Source organism: Maniola hyperantus, chromosome 7, assembly GCF_902806685.2.
Source record: "Maniola hyperantus chromosome 7, iAphHyp1.2, whole genome shotgun sequence".
NCBI classification, from domain to species: Eukaryota; Metazoa; Arthropoda; class Insecta; order Lepidoptera; family Nymphalidae; genus Maniola; species Maniola hyperantus.
The window spans coordinates 15983328-16002730 of record NC_048542.1 but is presented as its reverse complement, the minus strand read 5'-3'; the positions used below and the strand labels follow the sequence as shown (position 1 = coordinate 16002730).

General features: G+C 40.7%; 1 protein-coding gene across 1 annotated transcript in view; it reads right to left on the bottom strand.

Annotated features, from left to right (window-relative positions):
* LOC117983410 (uncharacterized) overlaps positions 1-14420 on the bottom strand; it is an 18644-nt gene extending 4224 nt beyond the window's left edge. The window contains exons 1-11 of the mRNA XM_034969953.2: positions 14384-14420; positions 10852-11043; positions 10333-10472; positions 9320-9407; positions 8747-8911; positions 8070-8216; positions 7323-7524; positions 6287-6521; positions 4316-4529; positions 1179-1346; positions 756-895 (exon numbers count right to left, since the gene is read on the bottom strand). Coding sequence (XP_034825844.2) covers positions 756-895; positions 1179-1346; positions 4316-4529; positions 6287-6521; positions 7323-7524; positions 8070-8216; positions 8747-8911; positions 9320-9407; positions 10333-10472; positions 10852-11043 — 1691 coding nt within the window. The 5' untranslated portion in view covers positions 14384-14420. The remainder of the gene's footprint in view (positions 1-755; positions 896-1178; positions 1347-4315; positions 4530-6286; positions 6522-7322; positions 7525-8069; positions 8217-8746; positions 8912-9319; positions 9408-10332; positions 10473-10851; positions 11044-14383) is intronic.
* Between the last annotated feature and the right edge of the window lie 4983 nt (positions 14421-19403).

The following is a 19403-nucleotide window of genomic DNA, read 5'->3' as shown; positions in this document are numbered from 1 at the left end:
ACTCCATTGCGATTTTGTAGATCATGATGAAAAGTAATAATATGATGATGAGGATTTACAATTTATAATATTGAAAACCGGGTAGGATTTCGTAAAACCCTTTATTGGTAGGGGTCTAAAGAAAAGCAAGATCAGGGGAAAGAAACCCGGACGTAGCCCAAAACGTTGGTCCGGTCAGATAAGAGAAGCGGTCAACACGCGCTTCTGCAATGTCATCCGTGCGGTCTCCAACAGGCAACAATGGCGCAACATCTCGAGGAAGCCACAATCCTCTAAATTGAGGGGCCGACCCGAGAAGAAGAAAGAAAATCATACAAGTAAAATTTCAAGTAAATGGGGAAGTTCTGCGATGTTTCTGCAACCAAAAACGCGAACTTATGCAAACCGTCAAGATGAGGAAAGTTGCATATTTGGGGAACGTGCTTAGGCACGAGAGGTACGAACTCCTACAACTCATCATGATGAGAAAAGTTGCTGGAAGAAGAGGTGTCGGTCGCACTGGTCGCAGGTAAAAGTCCTGGCTGCGTAACATCCGCGAGTGGACGGGAATCGCGAGAGCTGCAGAAATATTTCACCTCGCCAATAACAGAGTGGAATACGCTAAGCTGATTGCCAACTTTCGCTAGTCGGAGAGGCACGCAAAGAAGGACAAGAAGAAAATTTCAAGTTTCAAGACCCAGCGGTTTGAGTTCCGTTGACTAAGTCAGTCAGTCAGCCAGTTTCTGTTTTATACAAACAGATATACAGGTATCTACCTGAAGGGATACTCCTCAGCCCAGTATTTTAGCCAGGCTTCTAGCTGTTTGGTGTTGAAGCCGTACTCGAACGCAACGCCTTCCAGTGGTGGTGCTAGGCGGTGCTGGTTTCTCAATCTCTCTTTAACGTCTCTTATCATCTGTGACAGTAGAAACAGTGAATATTAATAAGATGACAACCTCCCTGGCGTAACCCCAACGTGCTGACGTGTTACAAACATTATCTAACACCTTTAAAAAATATGATAATATTACAACAAATGCTGCTGATGGCACAGTGGTGTTCTCAATCTGAGACCTGGAAAACACACACGAAAACTTTCGTTATCTAAAAGTGTGCCGAGATTTTTGGATGATGAGGCCAATACCCAGACCTAATAATCTAACACCTTGTAAACGTTTCCCAAATCACATGATACTTACCGACTCACTGAATTGAACCTTGAAAGGTTTGATATGTTCAGTGGTGCTGTCCTTCAGCACCTCCGAGCCCCACCACTCGTGTAGGTCTATATCGGGGAGAGGCGGCGCGGGTTTCAGGTACAGGTACGATAACGGAACTAATATTGCCGCTACCAATGCTACCAGGATAGCAAGGAATATTCGGAACATCATCTGAAAAATTTGAATTATTAAATTTGAAGCGGCTCTTTCTGAAGAGTTGTAGAACTTGATAGCGAGCAAAAGAGCAGGCGGGTCACCTGATGTTAAGTGATTACCGCTGCCCAGGGACATTTGCAGCACAGAGGAGCTGTCGATGCGTTGCCGGCTTTTCAGGAATTTGTTAATATTCCCATGTTGTAATCTGGTGGGAACACCACCGATGGGAGTTAATTACACAGGTGGAAAGAAGGATCTGGCACAACAGACGGTCTAAGATGCAAGATGGAATCTTAGAAGGGGTAATGGCAGATTTATTAACCCCATACCCCTTATCGATTCCTACGCGATGGCGCTAAATCACTTGGTGGCAAGGTTTTGTCGGTAGGGTGGTAACTAGCTACGGCCGAAGCCAGACCAAACCAGAGACAGTAAATTAGAAAATTTAAAATTCACAAATTGCCTCTGTCGGGAATCGAACCCGCGACCTCTTACTTGTAAGACCACACGTTCCCATTCGTTTTACTGAATAGTTTTTACGCGGCCGCTTGGTAGTGCGTCTTCGCTGGTAAGGTGGTGACTAGCCACGGCCGAAGCCTCCCACGTAGCCAGCGTGTGTTTTGCGTATCCGAGCATTTACCAGCAAGGCCAATTCAGCTATTAAGTATGCTATGTCGCTGTTTTGCACTCAAATATCCTCTGACATTATGATGTCATAAACTTTTAGGGTTCCTTACCTCAAAAGGAAAAACGAATCCCTTATAGGATCACTTTGTTGTCTGTCTGTCAGTCTGTCAAGAAACCTATAGGGTACTTCACGTTGACTTAGAATCATGAAATTTGGTAAGTACCTAGCTAGGTCTTTAAGCACACGTAAGGGCGTAAGGGGAATCATCCAAAAACCGTGAATTTGTGGTTACATCACAAAAAAATTAGAATGTATTCATGAACAAATAATTAGTATTTCCAACTTTCAAAATAAGATTTCTATACCAAGTGAGGTTTCATATATAAAAGGGCTTTACCTGTACATTCTAAAACTGATTTTTATTTATTGTTATGCATTATATAGTTTTTAATTTATCGTGCAAAATGTCGAAAAAATACGACTGTAGTACGGAACTCTCGGTTGCGCGAGTCTGACTCGCAGTTGGCCGGTTTTTTTGTACAAAGGCGCCGAATCACGGTGATCGGACAATTGGAAGTACTTAAATTGTTTTTTGGGTGTTTTTTTTATTTTTTTTTTTATTCAGATACAAGTTAGCCCTTGACTGCAATCTCACCTGGTGGTAAGTGACGATGCAGTCGAAGATGGAAACGGGCTAACCTGGAAGGGGTATGACAGTTTTTAATAAACCCATGCCCCTTTGGTTTCTACACGGCATCGTATAGGAACGCTAAATCGCTTGGCGGCACGGCTTTGCCGGTAGGGTGGTAACTAGCCACGGCCGAAGCCTCCCACCAGACAAATGACAGTGTTTTTGTCAATTGACATACTGTCAGGCATGCAAGTTTTCTACGATGTTTTCCTTCACCGTTAAAGCAAGTGATATCTAAAAGTATCTAAAACACAAATTTAGACACCTATTTTACCCCTCAGGCGTTAAATTTTCAAAAAATCCTTTTTTAGCGGATGCCTAACAACGTCATAATAGCTATCTGCATGCCAAATTTCAGTAGTTTGAGCTGGCCGTTGATAAATCAGTCAGTCAGTCATACATTTAGATTTACCTTTTTGAATTGGTACTAACACACGTCTCTCGTGTGTTAATACCAATTAAGCGCAGTGTGGGACGACCTCCAGCCCGCTGGACCGATGACCTGAAGAAGATGGTGGGGAGTAGATGGATGAGGAAGGCGGAGGACCGTGTTTGGTGGCGCGCTCTTGGAAAGGCCTATGTCCAGCAGTGGACGTAAACAGGCTGATGGATGGATTGGATTGGACACGTCTCTCACTAACCACTGATTCTCATGGACTGGGATCCGTCTTCATTCTTATAAACTACTTATCAATAAAGAATAATCTTATCATCATTAAGTTTAGGTATATGCTAATAATAATTATGTACCTTATTATTAAAATGGTACAAAGTCTAAATTCGTTTGAAAGGATTCTGTGTTTATGACATTTCTATATGAGCTTTAAATTGTCCGAAAAGATGACCTCTATTAGTTTCCATATAAACGCATAGGTGCTTGCTTATTTAAAACGTAGAACGTTTAGAGGATTTATGTCCGCTTGGATTTGGGTTTTTGAAAATCCCGTGGGAACTCTTAATTTTCCGGGATAAAATGTAGCCTATGTCAATCCTTAGGTCGTTACCTTTACCTTTACCTATAATAAAAATATTTGCAAAGATCCCAAGGCAGGCACGAGTTTATTTTTATTTTTAGGGTCCCGTACCTCAAAAGGAAAAACGGAACCCTTATACGATCACTTTGTTGTCTGTCTGTCTGTCTGTCAAGAAACCTACAGGGTACTTCCCGTTGACCTAGAATCATAAAATTTGACAGGTAGGTAGGATCTTATAGCTGACATTTGGGGAAAAATCTGAAAACCTCGAATTTAGGGTTAAGTCACACAAAAAAAATTAAATTGTGGTCATAATAGTTAGTATTTTCAACTTTCGAAGTGACTGACTATATCAAGTGGGGTATCATATGAAAGGTCTTCACCTGTACATTCTAAAACAGATTTTTATTTATTTTTATGCATCATAGTTTTTGAATTATCGTGCAAAATGTCGAAAAAATACGACTGTAGTACGGAACCCTCATTGCGCGAGCCTGACTCGCACTAGGCCGGTTTTTTACTTTAGTACAAAAAATATATATTTCTTCTTCATTTTTGAGGTACCAAGAAAACAAGCATATAACAATTAAATATTAACATTATATTCATTTTATTTATTATGTTATGTTTTGGCTCAGGGACTAGCTGTTTCTTCTTACAACTCGGTCCTACTATTCTTATGCCATGTCCTAAACTCCTCGATAGCCTTGATGACATCGTTGGCAAAGAGTTCAGGTAACTCGAACGCTAGGAAGTGGCCCCCATCGCCCAATGCTGTGTTGCGGATTAGATTTGGGAATTTCTTCGTGAGAGCCCATGTCGGCGCGTAGAACAGCTCGTTCTTAGCCTGGATTGCTATTGATGGGACTGGTGAAGGGATCCTGCAAGAATTTTATTACAATGAGCCAAAAGCTTAATCTATATCTTCTATACTATTATATAAAGAGGTAATGTCGTTAAGTTTGTTTGTAGGGGGTAATCTTTGGAACTACTGAACCGATTTTAAAAATTCTTTCACCAGTAGAAAGCTACATTATTCCTGCAGGGTTAGCATGGGCGGGGATATAATTTTCTCCCCGGGGAAAGGATAAAATCTTTATCCCCTCCGACAGCTTTATCCACTCTCCGAGCATGGGCTCACGGGTGGATAATATAATTATCCACAGTGAATAAAACGGGGGACTTTTCGGTTTTTGGATCTTTTCCTTTACCTTTATTGGGTTAATGGTAATTGGTATTTGGGACCTATATTGGGTTTATGTTGGGGTTCCCAACCATATTCCAAACATAACCCAAACACAACCCAAACATAACACAAACACAACCCAAACATAACCCAAACACAACCCAAACATAACCTAAACCCAACAGGTACCGCGAGACATGTTTTGATTTTTTAAGTTCTATGAGAATAAACTTAAACCCACGTCTAATGTCGAGGATAAAATTGTCCCCGAATTAGGGATAAACTTCTCCTCTCCCCTGTTGCCGTGCTTTGAGAGGTGGACAAGTAAATTTTATCCCTCGTCAGTGGATATAATTGGGGGATAAATTTTTTGTCTCCTGCCCATGCTAGGGGGGCTGGTCGAATCTGTATGATGCAACATGCAGCATGCGAAATGCGCCGCCCGCCCGCCCACTAGGCTCACTCGCCAGTCACTTGCGACTTTGCAATTGTGCATTGTGAGGTCTACATCTCCTGAGGATGCTCTGGTGTCGGCAATGACTTAATGAAAAAAATGAAAAATGAAAAATGAAAATCTTTTTTATTCGTATAAACTTTTACAAGTGCTTACGAATAGTCGGATGCATCTACCACTGGTTCGGAATGCCTTTCCTGCCGAGAAGAACCAGCAAGAAACTCGGTGGTTGCTTATATGTGTATACATATAAGTCATTGGGTGTCGGCGCGAAACGTGCGTCGAGTGTGTTTGGGATTTGTGTGGTGCTGCGTGGGTTTTGCTTGCCTAGTGGCTGCTTTTCTGCATGGTTAGCAGTGGGAGGGCGGGCGGTGCATTTCGCATGCTGCATGTTGCATCATACAGATTCGAACTGTTTCAGCGGATTATAGCGAATTAAGCTTTTGATATACCATAATATGATATACCACTTGGTATAGTAATCTTACTTTTGTGGCGGTTGCCACAATAGAAACTAGATGGCGCTGTTCAATCTATGACGTAGTCCCGAACAAATGTACCGCCGATAGTAATCGCACTAACGGAGTTTTCTGCAATCTGGACTATATATAGAAGTTTCAAGATACAACCGTCGGCCCAGCTGGCGCTACCGAGCACAACCAACCGCTCGGTGGGAGATCTCCCCTTTGGTACGGTCGAGCCTGCACACCGCTCCCGTACACTTTCAAAATTGAAAGTAGATACTATAATTATTGACACATTTTTTTTTATGATTTATTCCTTTACTTGTGCTATAAGCCCAACCTACCTACCAAATTTCGTGATTCTAGGCCAACAGGGAAGTACCCTCTAGACTTTCTTGACAGACACGACGGACAGACGGACAGACGGACAGACAGACAGAGAGACAGATAGGCAGACAGACAACAAAGTGATCCTATAAGGGTTCCTTTTGTTTCTTTTGAGGTACGGCACCCTAAAACACATAATGTACTAACTCATCAAGTTGCAGTCTGGTAAATCTAGAGTTGAAGGTTTCCGCGTAAAGCCTCATGGATGACGTCATGGAGTTGGTCGCGAAGTAGACCATGACGTTGTCGAGGAGCTGCTCCTTCGTGAAGCGGTATGTGAGACCTCCATCCTGGCGGTGCCGATGCTGCAGCCTGGTCCACGTGGCGAACTTCTCCAGCATGTACGCTGCGAGACCTGCTGGCGAGTCTGACAGAGCCACACCTAAAGTGATAGGAATATCGATCATCATCATGATTAACCCCTCGCCGGCTTACTATAGTAGGTACGGTCTTGGACTGTAGTAATAAAACTACGTGATTTATAATAATATTAAGTATAGAAATAAGTATAGAAGAAGTATGGATGTTTTTGGTACAAATAAAAAATAAAATAAATAAATCTATATATATAAAAGAGAAATACCACTCACTGACTGACTGACTAATCACGAAATCTCAGGAATTATAAAGCCTACAAATTTGAAATTTGGAAGGTAGTTTCTTTCTAGGACGTCGTGTCAGCTAAGAAACGGTTTTGAAAGGGGGGTTGAAGGTTGTATGAAAGTCCTATGTTTTTGAAGTTAGCTAGAGACATGAACATCGACTTTTAGGTTAGGTTTTAAATAATAAAAATCTGTATAAATCAATTGGGGAAATTCCCCCTTGAGGGTGGTAAAATAGGGGGGAATTTTTTTACAGAAAAGTTTTAACTATTGTTATTTTTACTTGAAATTTGAAACGTAAGTTCTTTCTAAGGGGTAGGTATCAGATAAGAAAGGATCTAACTAAATTTCCCCCCCAAAGGGGGTTAAAGGGGGGGTCGAAGGTTGTATGAAAGTAATATGTTTTTGAAGTTTAGCATTTAGGTATTCTGGGTTCCGTGCCTTTTAAGGTGAGACTGAGTGAGTAGGTAAGTGAGGCCTTTTGCAGCGGGAAAATTTTAGATCTCATGAGAAACCAGAAATTTTACGCGGACGAAGTCGCGGGCAACTGCTAGTAAATAAATAAAGTATAATTTCCTCACCAATAGTATCGGGTTTAGTAGATTGTAAGTGAAAATAGCCCATCTCTTCCATCAGGGTGCTGTATATCTTTGACAGCGGGTACATCCTGTCCTGCAGGTCTGCGCTGATCACTAGAGGGGGGAACAAGGAACCCAGGACTGAGGCGATTGTGTACCACGGTGCCATTGGGAAGGGCATGTTCGTGTGGTAGCCCAATATTTCCTGCAAACATTCATAATCATGATCAACCCATAGCCGGCTCACTACACTTTTTTAGGTTTCCGTACCTCCAAGGGAAAAACGGAACCTTTATAGGATCACTTTGTTGTCTGTCCGTCTGTCTGTCTGTCAAGAAACCTACAGGGGTACTTCCCGTTGACCTAGAACCATGAAATTTGGCAGGAAGGTAGGTTTTATAGCAGACATTCGGGGAAAAATCTGAAAACCGTGAATTTGTGGTTACATCACACAAAAAAAATTAAATTGTGGTCATGAACTAAAACTAGTATTTTCAATTTTCTAAGTAAGATAACTAAGTTGGGTATCATATGAAAGGGCTTTACCTGTGCATTCTAAAACAGATTTTTATTTATTTTTATGCATCATAGTTTTGAATTATCGTGCAAAAAGTCGAAAAAATACGACTGTAGTACGGAACTCTCGGTGCGCGAGCATGGATCGCACTTGGCCGGTTTTGTTAATTGTATCCCATTTTTTATTCGAAACCAAGTCTTTTGACCTCTGCAATACGTCAAATATCTTGTTACCTCAGGGAAGAATGTCGCCATGAGTTTGCCAATCAGGGATCCCCAGTCGCCCCCTTGGACGTAATACTTCTTGAAGCCGAGTCGGTGCATCAGGTTTCTGAACACAACTGCCATTTTATCTGCCCCAAGTCCCGGACGGACGGCTGCCTGTGAAAATATTTCAAACTAACTTATGCACACTTAGCTGAAGTGGCAGTGGGCAGGCCACGTCTGCCGCAGAACCGATGGCCAATGAGACAGACGTGTTCTGGAGTGGAGACCGCGTATCGGCAAGCGCAGTGTGGGACGGCCTCCAACCCACTGGACTGACGACCTTAAGAAGCTAGCGGGAAGTGGGTGGATGAGGAAGGCCGAGGATCGCGTGTGCTCTTGGGAAGGCCTTTGTCCAGCGGTGGGCGCAAACTGGCTGATTGATTGATATGCTCAAAACTTCGTCCGCGTGGACTACATAAATTTCAAACCCCTGTTTTAACCCATTAGGGGTTGAATTTTCAAAAGTATTTTCTTAACGGATACATCTATTGTAGGTACCTACAGTACATAGGCATATTAAATGCCGGTTAGTATAAATGATTCGCGCAGCTAATAAGCCAATTGGCACCAGCATCACTTTTTTAACTTTTTAGTGGTTGTGGTAAGGTTTTGAAGTCGGTTTTTTTTTTTAAAACCATACTTACGCTCGAGAATCCATAACCAGGTAGACTGGGTACAATAAGTTCGATAGCAAATTTGCGGTCCTTGCTCACAGCTGTCAGCAGGGGGATGGCTTCGTAGAACTCCCGCACGGACCCTGGCCAGCCGTGGAGGAGGAGCAGTGGCACCACTTCTACACCTGGAGGAACCTGGAAAAATCGGTCCAGTGTGAGTTGAATTCGCACAAACAAGGTTCCGTACCATCGAACAAGAAGTAACACTTTTGTTTGTTTGTTGATAAGTTTCAAGGCGAGAATTTTAATTTTTTTTTTTAGTTTTTTTTTAAATATCTTTTATTAACAGGCTTGTTGTTATAGCGGCAATAGAAATACACATTCTGTGAAAACTTCAGGTCTCTATCTATTATGGTTCACGAGAGCCCGTTGACTGACAGACGGATGGACGGACGGACGGACAGCGGGGTCTTAGTAATCGGGTCCCAGGTACGGAATCCCTTCGGTATAAATAAAAGAAAGAAATAACAAAGCAAAGAGTTAATGAATGCAGGCATCGCTTCGAACAGAAGGAGATTTCTAATAGAAGGAGTATGTACTTACATTTGGCTTCACTCTTATAAAGTGTATATCTAATCCCTGTATGTTTGTCTTGAATTGTGGATATTGGTTGAAGAAGTTCTCTCGCTCCCTGCAAAAACATCCCAAAAATCTGTATCTCTATACATAAAAATGAATCGCTGAATGTGTTGCTAAGCGCAAATCTCGGCTAAAAGAATCTTCTGTTAAGCGGTACGAAGTTCGCCGGGTCATTTAGTCTAAATATATAAAAGGAAAAGGTGACTGACTGACTGATCTATCAACGCACAGCTCAAACTACTGGAAGGATCGGGCTGGGCATGCAGATAGCTATTATGACGTAGGCATCCGCTATAAAAGGATTTTTGAAAATTCAACCCCTAAGGGGGTGAAATAGGGGTTCGAAATTTGTGTAGTCTACGCGGACGAAGTCGCGAGCATAAGCTAGTAGGTAGGTACTATATAAAATAGGAAAGGAAAGATTTTGCGAAAATCCACTCCTAAGGAGTGAAATAAGGTTAAAAGCTTATATGAAAGTCCTATGTTTTTGAAGTTAGAGATACGTAACCCGCCCTCGCCCGCACCGGGTTAGCGCGGGGGCTATGCGGGTGTGCGGGGCATTACCTCCCTGATTGCCATCCCGAGTTCTCGTGTACTGTCATCATCATCATCATCATCATCATCATCATCATCATCATCATCATCATCCTCATCATCATCATCATCATCATCATCATCATCATCATCATCATCATCATCGTCGTCGTCGTCGTCGTCGTCATCGTCGTCATCATTATCATCAGCATCATCATCATCATCATCATCGTCGTCATCATCATCATCATCATCATCATCATCATCATCATAATCATCATCATCATCATAATCATCATCATCATCATCATCATCAGCCTGTGGACGTCCACTGTTGGACATATGCCTTCCCTAAAGAGCGCCAAAACACCCGATCCTCAGCCTTCCTCATCCAGCCACTTCCCGCCAGCCTCTTTATATCGTCGGTCCATCGTGTACTATACCTGAAAGGATACTCCTCAGCCCAGTATTTGAGCCAGGTCTCCAGCTGTTTGCTGTTGAAGCCGTACTCGAACGCAACGCCCTCTAGCGGCGGTGCCAGAGGGTGCCGGTCCCTCAACCTCTCTTTGAGGTCTTTAACCATCTGTTGAACAGGAAAATTACTTCTTCTTTGTTTTTATATTCTTCGTTTTTAGGGTTCCGTACCATAAAAAGAAAAAAGGAACCCTTATAGGATCACTTGGTTGTCTGTCTGTCTGTCAAGAAACTTATACATAGGTTACTTCCGGTTGATTATTGCGTGGTGGTGCTGCGTATTGCTTGCCTAGTGGCTGCTTTTCCCTGCATGGTTAGCAGTGGAAGGGCGGGCAATGCATTTCGCATGCTGCATGTTGCACCATACAGATTCGACCTGTTTCAGCGGATTATAGCAAATTAAGCTTTTGGTTCACTGTATATTATGGACTTCTGCAAAGTAACGTCTGCTTCTATACAACTATTTTCGTAAGTCACATGACACTTACCGACTCACTGAATTGAACCTTGAAAGGTTTGATGTCCTCAGTGACGCTGTCCTTCAGCACCTCCGAGCCCCACCACTCGTGCAGGTCTATGTCCGGGAGAGGCGGCGCGGGTTTCAGGTACAGGTACGATAACGGAACTAATATTGACGCCACCAATGCTACCAGGATAGCAAGGAATATTCGGAACATCATCTGAAATAAAAGCAATAGTAACTACTTAAAAGAAAATAAAAATATTTAAAAAAACCGACCTTTCAAAAACACTACAAGGTAAAAAAAATAACATTTGTTTCTACTACGAAAGCATAAAAAAATCAACCAGAAATGAAGCGTGAACCTTACAGCCTCGATAGGTCAACGGTTAAAGGAGAGAACTGAAAACAGAAAGAAGCCGATGTTGTTTATAATTCGGTAAAAAGCTCATCATGATGTTGTTTATAATTCGGTAAAAAGATTCTCATGATGACAATGTTGTTTATAATTCGGTAAAAAGATTCTCATGATGACGATGTTGTTTATAATTCGGTAAAAAGATTCTCATGATGACAATGTTGTTTATAATTCGGTAAAAAGCTTACCATGATGACGAAGTTGTTTATAATTCGGTAAAAAGCTCATCATGATGTTGTTTATAATTCGGTAAAAAGATTCTCATGATGACGATGTTGTTTATAATTCGGTAAAAAGATTCTCATGATGATGATGTTGTTTATAATTCGGTAAAAAGATTCTCATGATGACGATGTTGTTTATAATTCGGTAAAAAGCTTACCATGATGACGATGTTGTTTATAATTCGGTAAAAAGATTCTCATGATGACGATGTTGTTTATAATTCGGTAAAAAATTGTCATGCTGACAATGTTGTTTATAATTCGGTAAAAAGCTTACCATGATGACGAAGTTGTTTATAATTCGGTAAAAAGCTCATAATGATGTTGTTTATAATTCGGTAAAAAGATTCTCATGATGACGATGTTGTTTATAATTCGGTAAAAAGATTCTCATGATGACGATGTTGTTTATAATTCGGTAAAAAGCTTATCATGATGACGGTTTTTTTTATAATTCGGTAAAAAGCTCATCACGATGACGAAGTTGCTTATAGTTTCATGAGTGACAGAGACAATGCTCTACAAAGTCGAAATGTCATTCTAAAGGCCGATATACTTTATTTTCTGCCGCGTACTGTATGTAGGTCGGTGATTTGTGTAAATTTATCTTATCAGGAGTGTGATAACACTTTTAATCATAAATGTATAAATGTAATTTTTTATTTGTCTACGAGTAGTTACATAATACGTATTACAGCAGGGAATCTTCTATATATATAAAAGGAAAAAGTGACTGACTGACTGACTGACTGATCTATCAACGCACTGCTCAAACTACTAGACGGATCGCGCTGAAATTCGGCATGCAGATAGTTATTGTGACGTAGGCATCCGTTAAGAAAGGATTTTTCAAAATTCAACCCCTAAAGGGGTAAAATAGGGGTTTGAAGTTTATATGAAAGTCTGTCAGTTTTGAAGTTAGAATCGCGAAAGTTTGTAATTTACACTTATCTATCTTATCTAAGGGTATAAAATAGGGGTTTAAAATTTGTGTAGTCCACGCGGACGAAGTCGCGGGCATAAGCTAGTTTTTATATAGACCTGTGAAGATGATGTTGTTAGGGGCGAAATTTGAATGCCATAAGTCTACGTTGTCGCATTTGTTTACAAATTGTGAAAAACTAAATAAGATGTATTTTATTTTATTTTATATCAATGGTTAACAAATAAACTATTAATAAACTTAAATCTAAAAAAAAAAACAACATTAAATTAAAACTAAAATAAATTAAATTAAATCTAAAACCTCATCGAGACCACCGCAGCGAGGCATTGTACCCAAGATGCTGGCAGCATTACCCCTTTGGATGGCCAAACTAATTCTTTGACCAAGGTAGCCGCCAGCTCTCGGGTCCCCGGTTGACTCGATAACTCTTTTCGCAATTTCTTCAAAAAGAGCTCGAGCCCCCGGGCCCCACGGCCCTAAGGTCTCCACACCAAAAGGCACGAATACGAAGCTCCCATCGAGGTTTTCATATTTGCGCCTCTTGGCCTGTTCGGCGCTGATGGCCGCTGCACCCGCTATAGAGGAGGTCGCCTGAATGTGGGATGCAGCTAAAGTGTCTACACAAGTTGCATCCAAAACTAAATTAAATTTGAATTTAGCGGGCAGACTCGTGTCTTGGGCCTAACAACCTACTTTACATGAAAGATATTCATTTATATTATAATAGCTGATGCCCGCGACATCGCTCGCGTGGATTTAGGTTTTTAAAAATCCCGTGGGAAATCTTTGATTTTCCGGGAAAAAATCTCTGAGACCATTATGGAGATCTCTCAAACATGTATAATACGTTTTCTTACTGCACGCATTACATCCGATCCGAATCCGCGAAAATACGTTCCGACGTGGTCTCCGACATCCGTGAGAATATTTCGGATGGGCTTCGGATTCAAATCGGACATTATTATGACGTAAATATGTTTTTTTTAAATTCAGATACAAGTCAGCCCTTGACTGCAAGCTCACCTGGTGGTAAGTGATGATGCAGTCTAAGATGAAAGCGGGCTAACCTGGAAGGGGTGTGGCAACTTTTATTAAACCCACACCCCTTTGGTTTCTACACGGCAAATTATATCAAAGAGGTCCACTGAATTAGCTTGGATTTGGATCAGAGATCGCATTTGCTCCTGAAAACCGAAAGGTCGCCGGTTCTAATCCCACCCGTTGCACTATTGTCGTACCTACTCCTAGCACAAGCTTTACGCTTAATTGGAGGGGAAAGGGGAATATTAGTCGGCAATTAACTTGGCTAATATTCTTTAAAAAATAGGTATATCCAAGTTTGGTCCGAGTTTATTACATCGGATGAGTGCGAAACTGCTCTAAAAAAGAGCACAGTGCCCGAGATCGAATCCTAGACTCCTTGTACCTATAAGAAACCGAAATCTTAACCTACAATATGCCATTATACTGTATTGAGATAATAAATGTTATCAGTAGAGTAGGTCAGGAAGCGGGCTGCAATCGGGAAGGTCATTATTTCACAAACATGTCCCGTTGCAGTATTGATTATACTATAGGTAGGTACCTACATTGTATCAATACTTAAAAATCGGTCAAGTGCGTATCAGACTCGCACACGAAGGGTTCCGTACCATCGTATAAAAAATAATGGTAAGATTTTAATAAGATTTATAGAACGCACTCTGACTTTGCTTAGACTAAGATTGAGTTAAAACGAGACAGATTTATGAGAGAGATATAGCTCTGTCTCGTTTTAACTCAAGTCTTAGCAAAGTCAGAGTAGGCTCTATAGATCTCACCCTTAGTAACATAGTCCCGTTATCTACCTTCAATCAATCAAGCAAGGGCGGGCAGCGAGCTACAAGCTCATCAGATCTTCCGCTCCTGTCTCGCTTGCACATAATTATCATGCAATAGGTGCAAAAAAGACGGATACAACATCTAAGCTTACCTTACTATTTCACGTACACGTCTTCCACAAATCACTGGTAAACATAGACTGGTTACGTTTCTATTTTTATACAACTACCTTATCAAAATTATCTTATCGTCAATATAACACGAATGTAGACTTTATCACAATGTAGTAAAGTATTGTTCGCTTTAAAATATTTTGTGCTTGGATACGACTTTTTATTACGGACATAATAAATTGACCGTATGTAGATGACCACGTCGATAATTTGGTAGAGAATTCGTTTCAAAACATTATTTACCTAGGTACTTATGTATCTCCTTAATGAACCGGCGACTTGACCATGGGTCAACTTGAATTTATTACTTGCAATAAATTATCTCTGACTAGATGATGCCCACGACTTCGTCCGCGTGGATTTAGGTTTTCAAAAATCCCGTGGGAACTCATTAATTTTTAACCGACTTCAAAAAAAAGAGGAGGTTCTCAATTCGTCGGAATCTTTTTTTTTTTTTTTTTATGTATGTTTCCGGATTACTCGAAGACGCCTGGACCGATTTTGAAATATTTTTTTTGTTTGAAAGGGTATACTTCAAAGTTGGTCCCATTTAAATTTGGTGAAGATCTTATGAACATCTTCGAAGATAGATAATGGAACTCCTCAACGGATAAGAGTAAATTGCTCGCGATCAGTGTAATAGCTTAGTAAACAGTAGATTTTTAACCAGTCATAGCATAATTCCATGGGGCCACTAAAAATTGTGAAAAAAAAATAAAAACCGACTTCGATAAACAAACACTAAAAATTGAAAAATAATTTAATTTCTTACCGAATATATTATGTATACAAGAGTTAATATATTAGTTCCATAATAATATTTTTTGGGGTCGGTGCCAATGAGGTGCCATTGTGGAGTCTCATAAAAATATGAAGTCTAGACGATTCGCGCAGCTAAAGCTAATTTCCGGGATCAAGAGTAGCCTATGTCCTTCCCCGGGATGCAAGCTATCTCTATACCAAATTTCATCAAAATCGGTTAAACGGATGGGCCGTGAAAAGCTAGCAGACTGACAGACAGACAGACACACTTTCGCATTTATAATATTGGTATGGATTGTACCTACCTACAAATTGACAAGGCAGGTATAAGTTCCGCAAATTGCTATTGCTGTGGAACCATGTCTCATTAAGCATAAAATAGTTTTTGCAAAAATGACGAAAAAATACGACTGGCGTACGGAACCCTCGGTGCGCGAGTCTGACTCGCACTTGGCCGGTTTTTTTTATTTTGATGTAAGCTGAACCTTCATCATCATCCGATAGACGTCCACTGCTGGACATAGCTGATAGCTCTCTAGTAGGGACTTCCACATGCCACGATCTTGCGCCGCCTGAATCCAGCGGCTTCCTGCGACTCGTTTGATGTCGTCCGTCCATCTAGTGGGCGGGTCTTCCAACGCTGCGCCTTTCGGTGCGAGGTCGCCCTTCCAGCACCTTGGGACCCCAACCTCTATCGGTTGTACGATTTACGAACTATGTGCCCTGCCCATTGCCACTTCAGCTTCGCAACCCGTTGAGCTATGTCTGTTACTCTAGTTCTCCTACGGATCTCCTCATTTCCTCATTGATCACATAGAGAAACTCCGCACATAGCTCTCTCCATCGCCCGCTGAGTGACTCTGAGCTCTCTTATGAGGCCCATAGTTAGCGACCATGTCTCGGATCCATATGTCATCACTGGCAACACACACTGTTCGAAGGAACCTTAAGAAAGAGCAATTGTTTATCTAAGTAGATATACCCAGAGGCGGATTATGCCTAAGGCAAACTAGGCACGTGCCTATAGGGGCGCGAGGTTACGAAGGGGCGCACTGATCATGTTGAGTTCCAATACCTGGCCTACCTACATAATTATCCCTACTAAGTAATATTACCTTGGAGTGGCCGTAACTGCCTCTTCTTTAATATAGCAGTGTCTTGACGTGATGTTCTTCACTCGTCCACATAAATAAATATAATCACCAACTACCAGCTGTGCAATGAGACGATTCATCGTTCTTTCGAAGTTACTAAGTAAAATTTTTAATATGCCTGTTAGAGGGGTGCCTATGAGGTGCTTGCCTAGGGCGCTCCTGACATTTAATCCGCCTCTGCATGGGTATATAACTACTAAAAGCCACCCATCCTAATCATCATTACAATCTCCCAAATATCAACGTGCAATTCAATTAACATAATCAAACACTTCTTTTTATCAGAGTTGGGCAAATCCGGAGCGTGGCAGTCGCGTGCGCTGCGCTAATATTGTCATCGTTCTGTGCTTTATCCGCGAGGAGAAGGATTAGGGCCCTATATTCAAGAACACAAACACTGCCGGGGTGTTTTTAGGGTTTTAGGGACCCTTATAGGATCACTTTGCTGTCTGTCTGTCTATCAAGAAACCTATAGGGTAGGTACTTCCCGTTTACCTAGAATCATGAAATTTGGCAGGTAGGTTTTTTGTGCAATAAGGGTCTTATAGCAGACATAAGGGGAAAAATCTGAAATTACATCACACAAACTTGAGTCAATTTGTATAAATGCGGGTTTTGATAGGGTGACGTCACGACGTGGTAGCGGCCAGCAGGGCCTGCGCAGCATAATCAATCCGAAGCAACAGGCAGTCTTCTCGTTCACACTCGAGACTCGGCGACTGTTAAATGCTTTTAGATCGCCATTTTGATTGAGTGGTTGTAATAGTAATTATATTGTGCCATAATCAAGTTAATATTGCAGTTAGGTTATTATTGTAAAGAGTAAACCTCTCGATAAGCCTCTACGCGTGTGATCAATAAGTATCTGCGCGCAAGTTTAACAAGAGAGGACATTCAAATAACTAGTCCAAAAATAGCTTATAATGCTGCTTTTCTGTCTGACTTTAAATCCACTTCTGGTATCCTTATACTAGGTATATCAATTTGTTAATCAATAACTACTGATAACTACTGGTAATGTTTTGTATGGTTATCTTCAGCAGTTTAATTTTTCCCCCGGGATTTTTAAAAAACTAAATCCGCGCGTACATCGGGGGCATCAGCTAGTAAAAAATAAAAATAAAAACTCGGTATACTCACAATATCTAAGTAGGTACCTATATCATTTTTTTTTTTTTTTAAAGAATATTAGCCATGTTAAATGACAAATATTCCCCTTTCCTCTCCAACTAAGCGTAAAGCTTGTGCTAGGAGTAGGTACGACAATAGTGCAACGGGCGGGGTTTTGAACCGCCGACCTCTCGGTTTTCAGTCCACTCCTTTACCCGTTGAGCTATTGAGGCTCTGATCTGATCTATTTGTTAATCAATACCTAACTACTGGTATCATGTACCTATAATATTTTGTAAGGTTATCTCAGGCCCGCAGGCGCGAAGTCATTTGTCGATACTAAATTGCGTTGACTGCCGCTGGGGTGACCACATCCACAACTTTGTAAAAGGGTCTTGGACTGTAGTAATAAAATGACGTGCTTTTTGTATAGCGGTAGTTTATGCGGCTAGAATTCATTATGATAGAGAATAATTAAAAATTCATGATTTTGAATTCTTTTTAACATGAACGTATGCTCTTAAAAAATGCATAGTAGGTATACAGAAGAAGACTATGTAAATTATAAAAAAACCGGCCAAGTGCGAGTCAGGCTCGCGCAACGTAGGTTCCGTACTACAGTCGTATTTTTCGACATTTTACACGATCATTCAAAAACTATGATGTATAAAAATAAATAAAAATCTGTTTTAGAATGCACAGGTAAAGACCTTTCATATGATACCCCACTTGATGTAGTTATCTTACTTCAAATACTGAAAATACTAATTTTTAGTTCATGACCACAGTTTTTTTGTGTGATGTAACCACAAATTCACGATTTTCAAATTTTTCCCCTAACTCGAAACGGTTAACGTCTACTGAGATTTTCGTCTCTGTCATTTGTATGGGGTTACGTAACAGAGAGAGCGCTATACTAACTTCTTTCAAGTGGATAAATTATAGTAATATCGCTGAAAACGTCCTAAAATAAACACAGGACATGCTAACTCTACTCTCACCCTCAAGCTTATTCATGAGTGGTCAACCCCGAGGGATTCCCACCCTTATTGCTCCAAATCCCATAATGTATGGGTGGATGAGCGATTTGAAACTCGTTAAGTGATATTTCTCACGTTTATTGCGGACTTAGAGGGTTGTATTATTGCTATTTTATTAATTATTTATTACCTATCTATATATATAAAATTCAAAGTCCTAACTGACTGATATATATATATCAACGCACAGCCTAAACCGCTGGTCCTAAAGACATGAAATTTGGAGGATCTATTCTTTGTAAAGAGTAGGTATCCACTAAGAAAGGATTTTTCTAAGTGGGTTAAATGGGGGATGGAAGTTTGTATGAAAGTCTGTCATTTTTCAAGTTATTTGCATGAAAATTGGTATTTGGGTTTTCGGTCACAAATAAAGAAATGTACGTGTTTCAGGAAAATTCACCCATAAGGGTGGTAAAATAGGGGATGAAAGTTTATATGGGACAGTTTTATTTATTGATATTTTTAATTTGAAATTTGGAAAGTAGGTTTTTTCTTGAGGTAAGTGTCAGCTAAGAAACGGCTATGAGAAAATCCCCCCCAAAGGGATGAAAGGGGGGTTGGAAGGTTATATGTGTTATTCGGTGCTTGTGCAGGGTGCGCGAATAACACATCGCGTCCTGATGTTATAATGTTTGTTTCTGAAAAAAATGCCATTTGTTTCCTGTAGGCCACTAGTAAGCTAGTACACCTATAAATATTTAACCATCGTTTATACGAATAAAAAAAAAGATTTTCATTCATTTTCATTCATTCATTCATTCATCGAAATATTTACCTATACTTCAATGCCTGAAGTCCTATCTTAGCGGATGCCTACGTCATAATAGCTATCTTCATGCCAAATTTCAGCGTGATCTGATCCGTCCAGTAGTTTGAGCTATGCGTTGATAGATCAGTCAGTCAGTCAGTCACCTTTTAGATGAAGATTCACA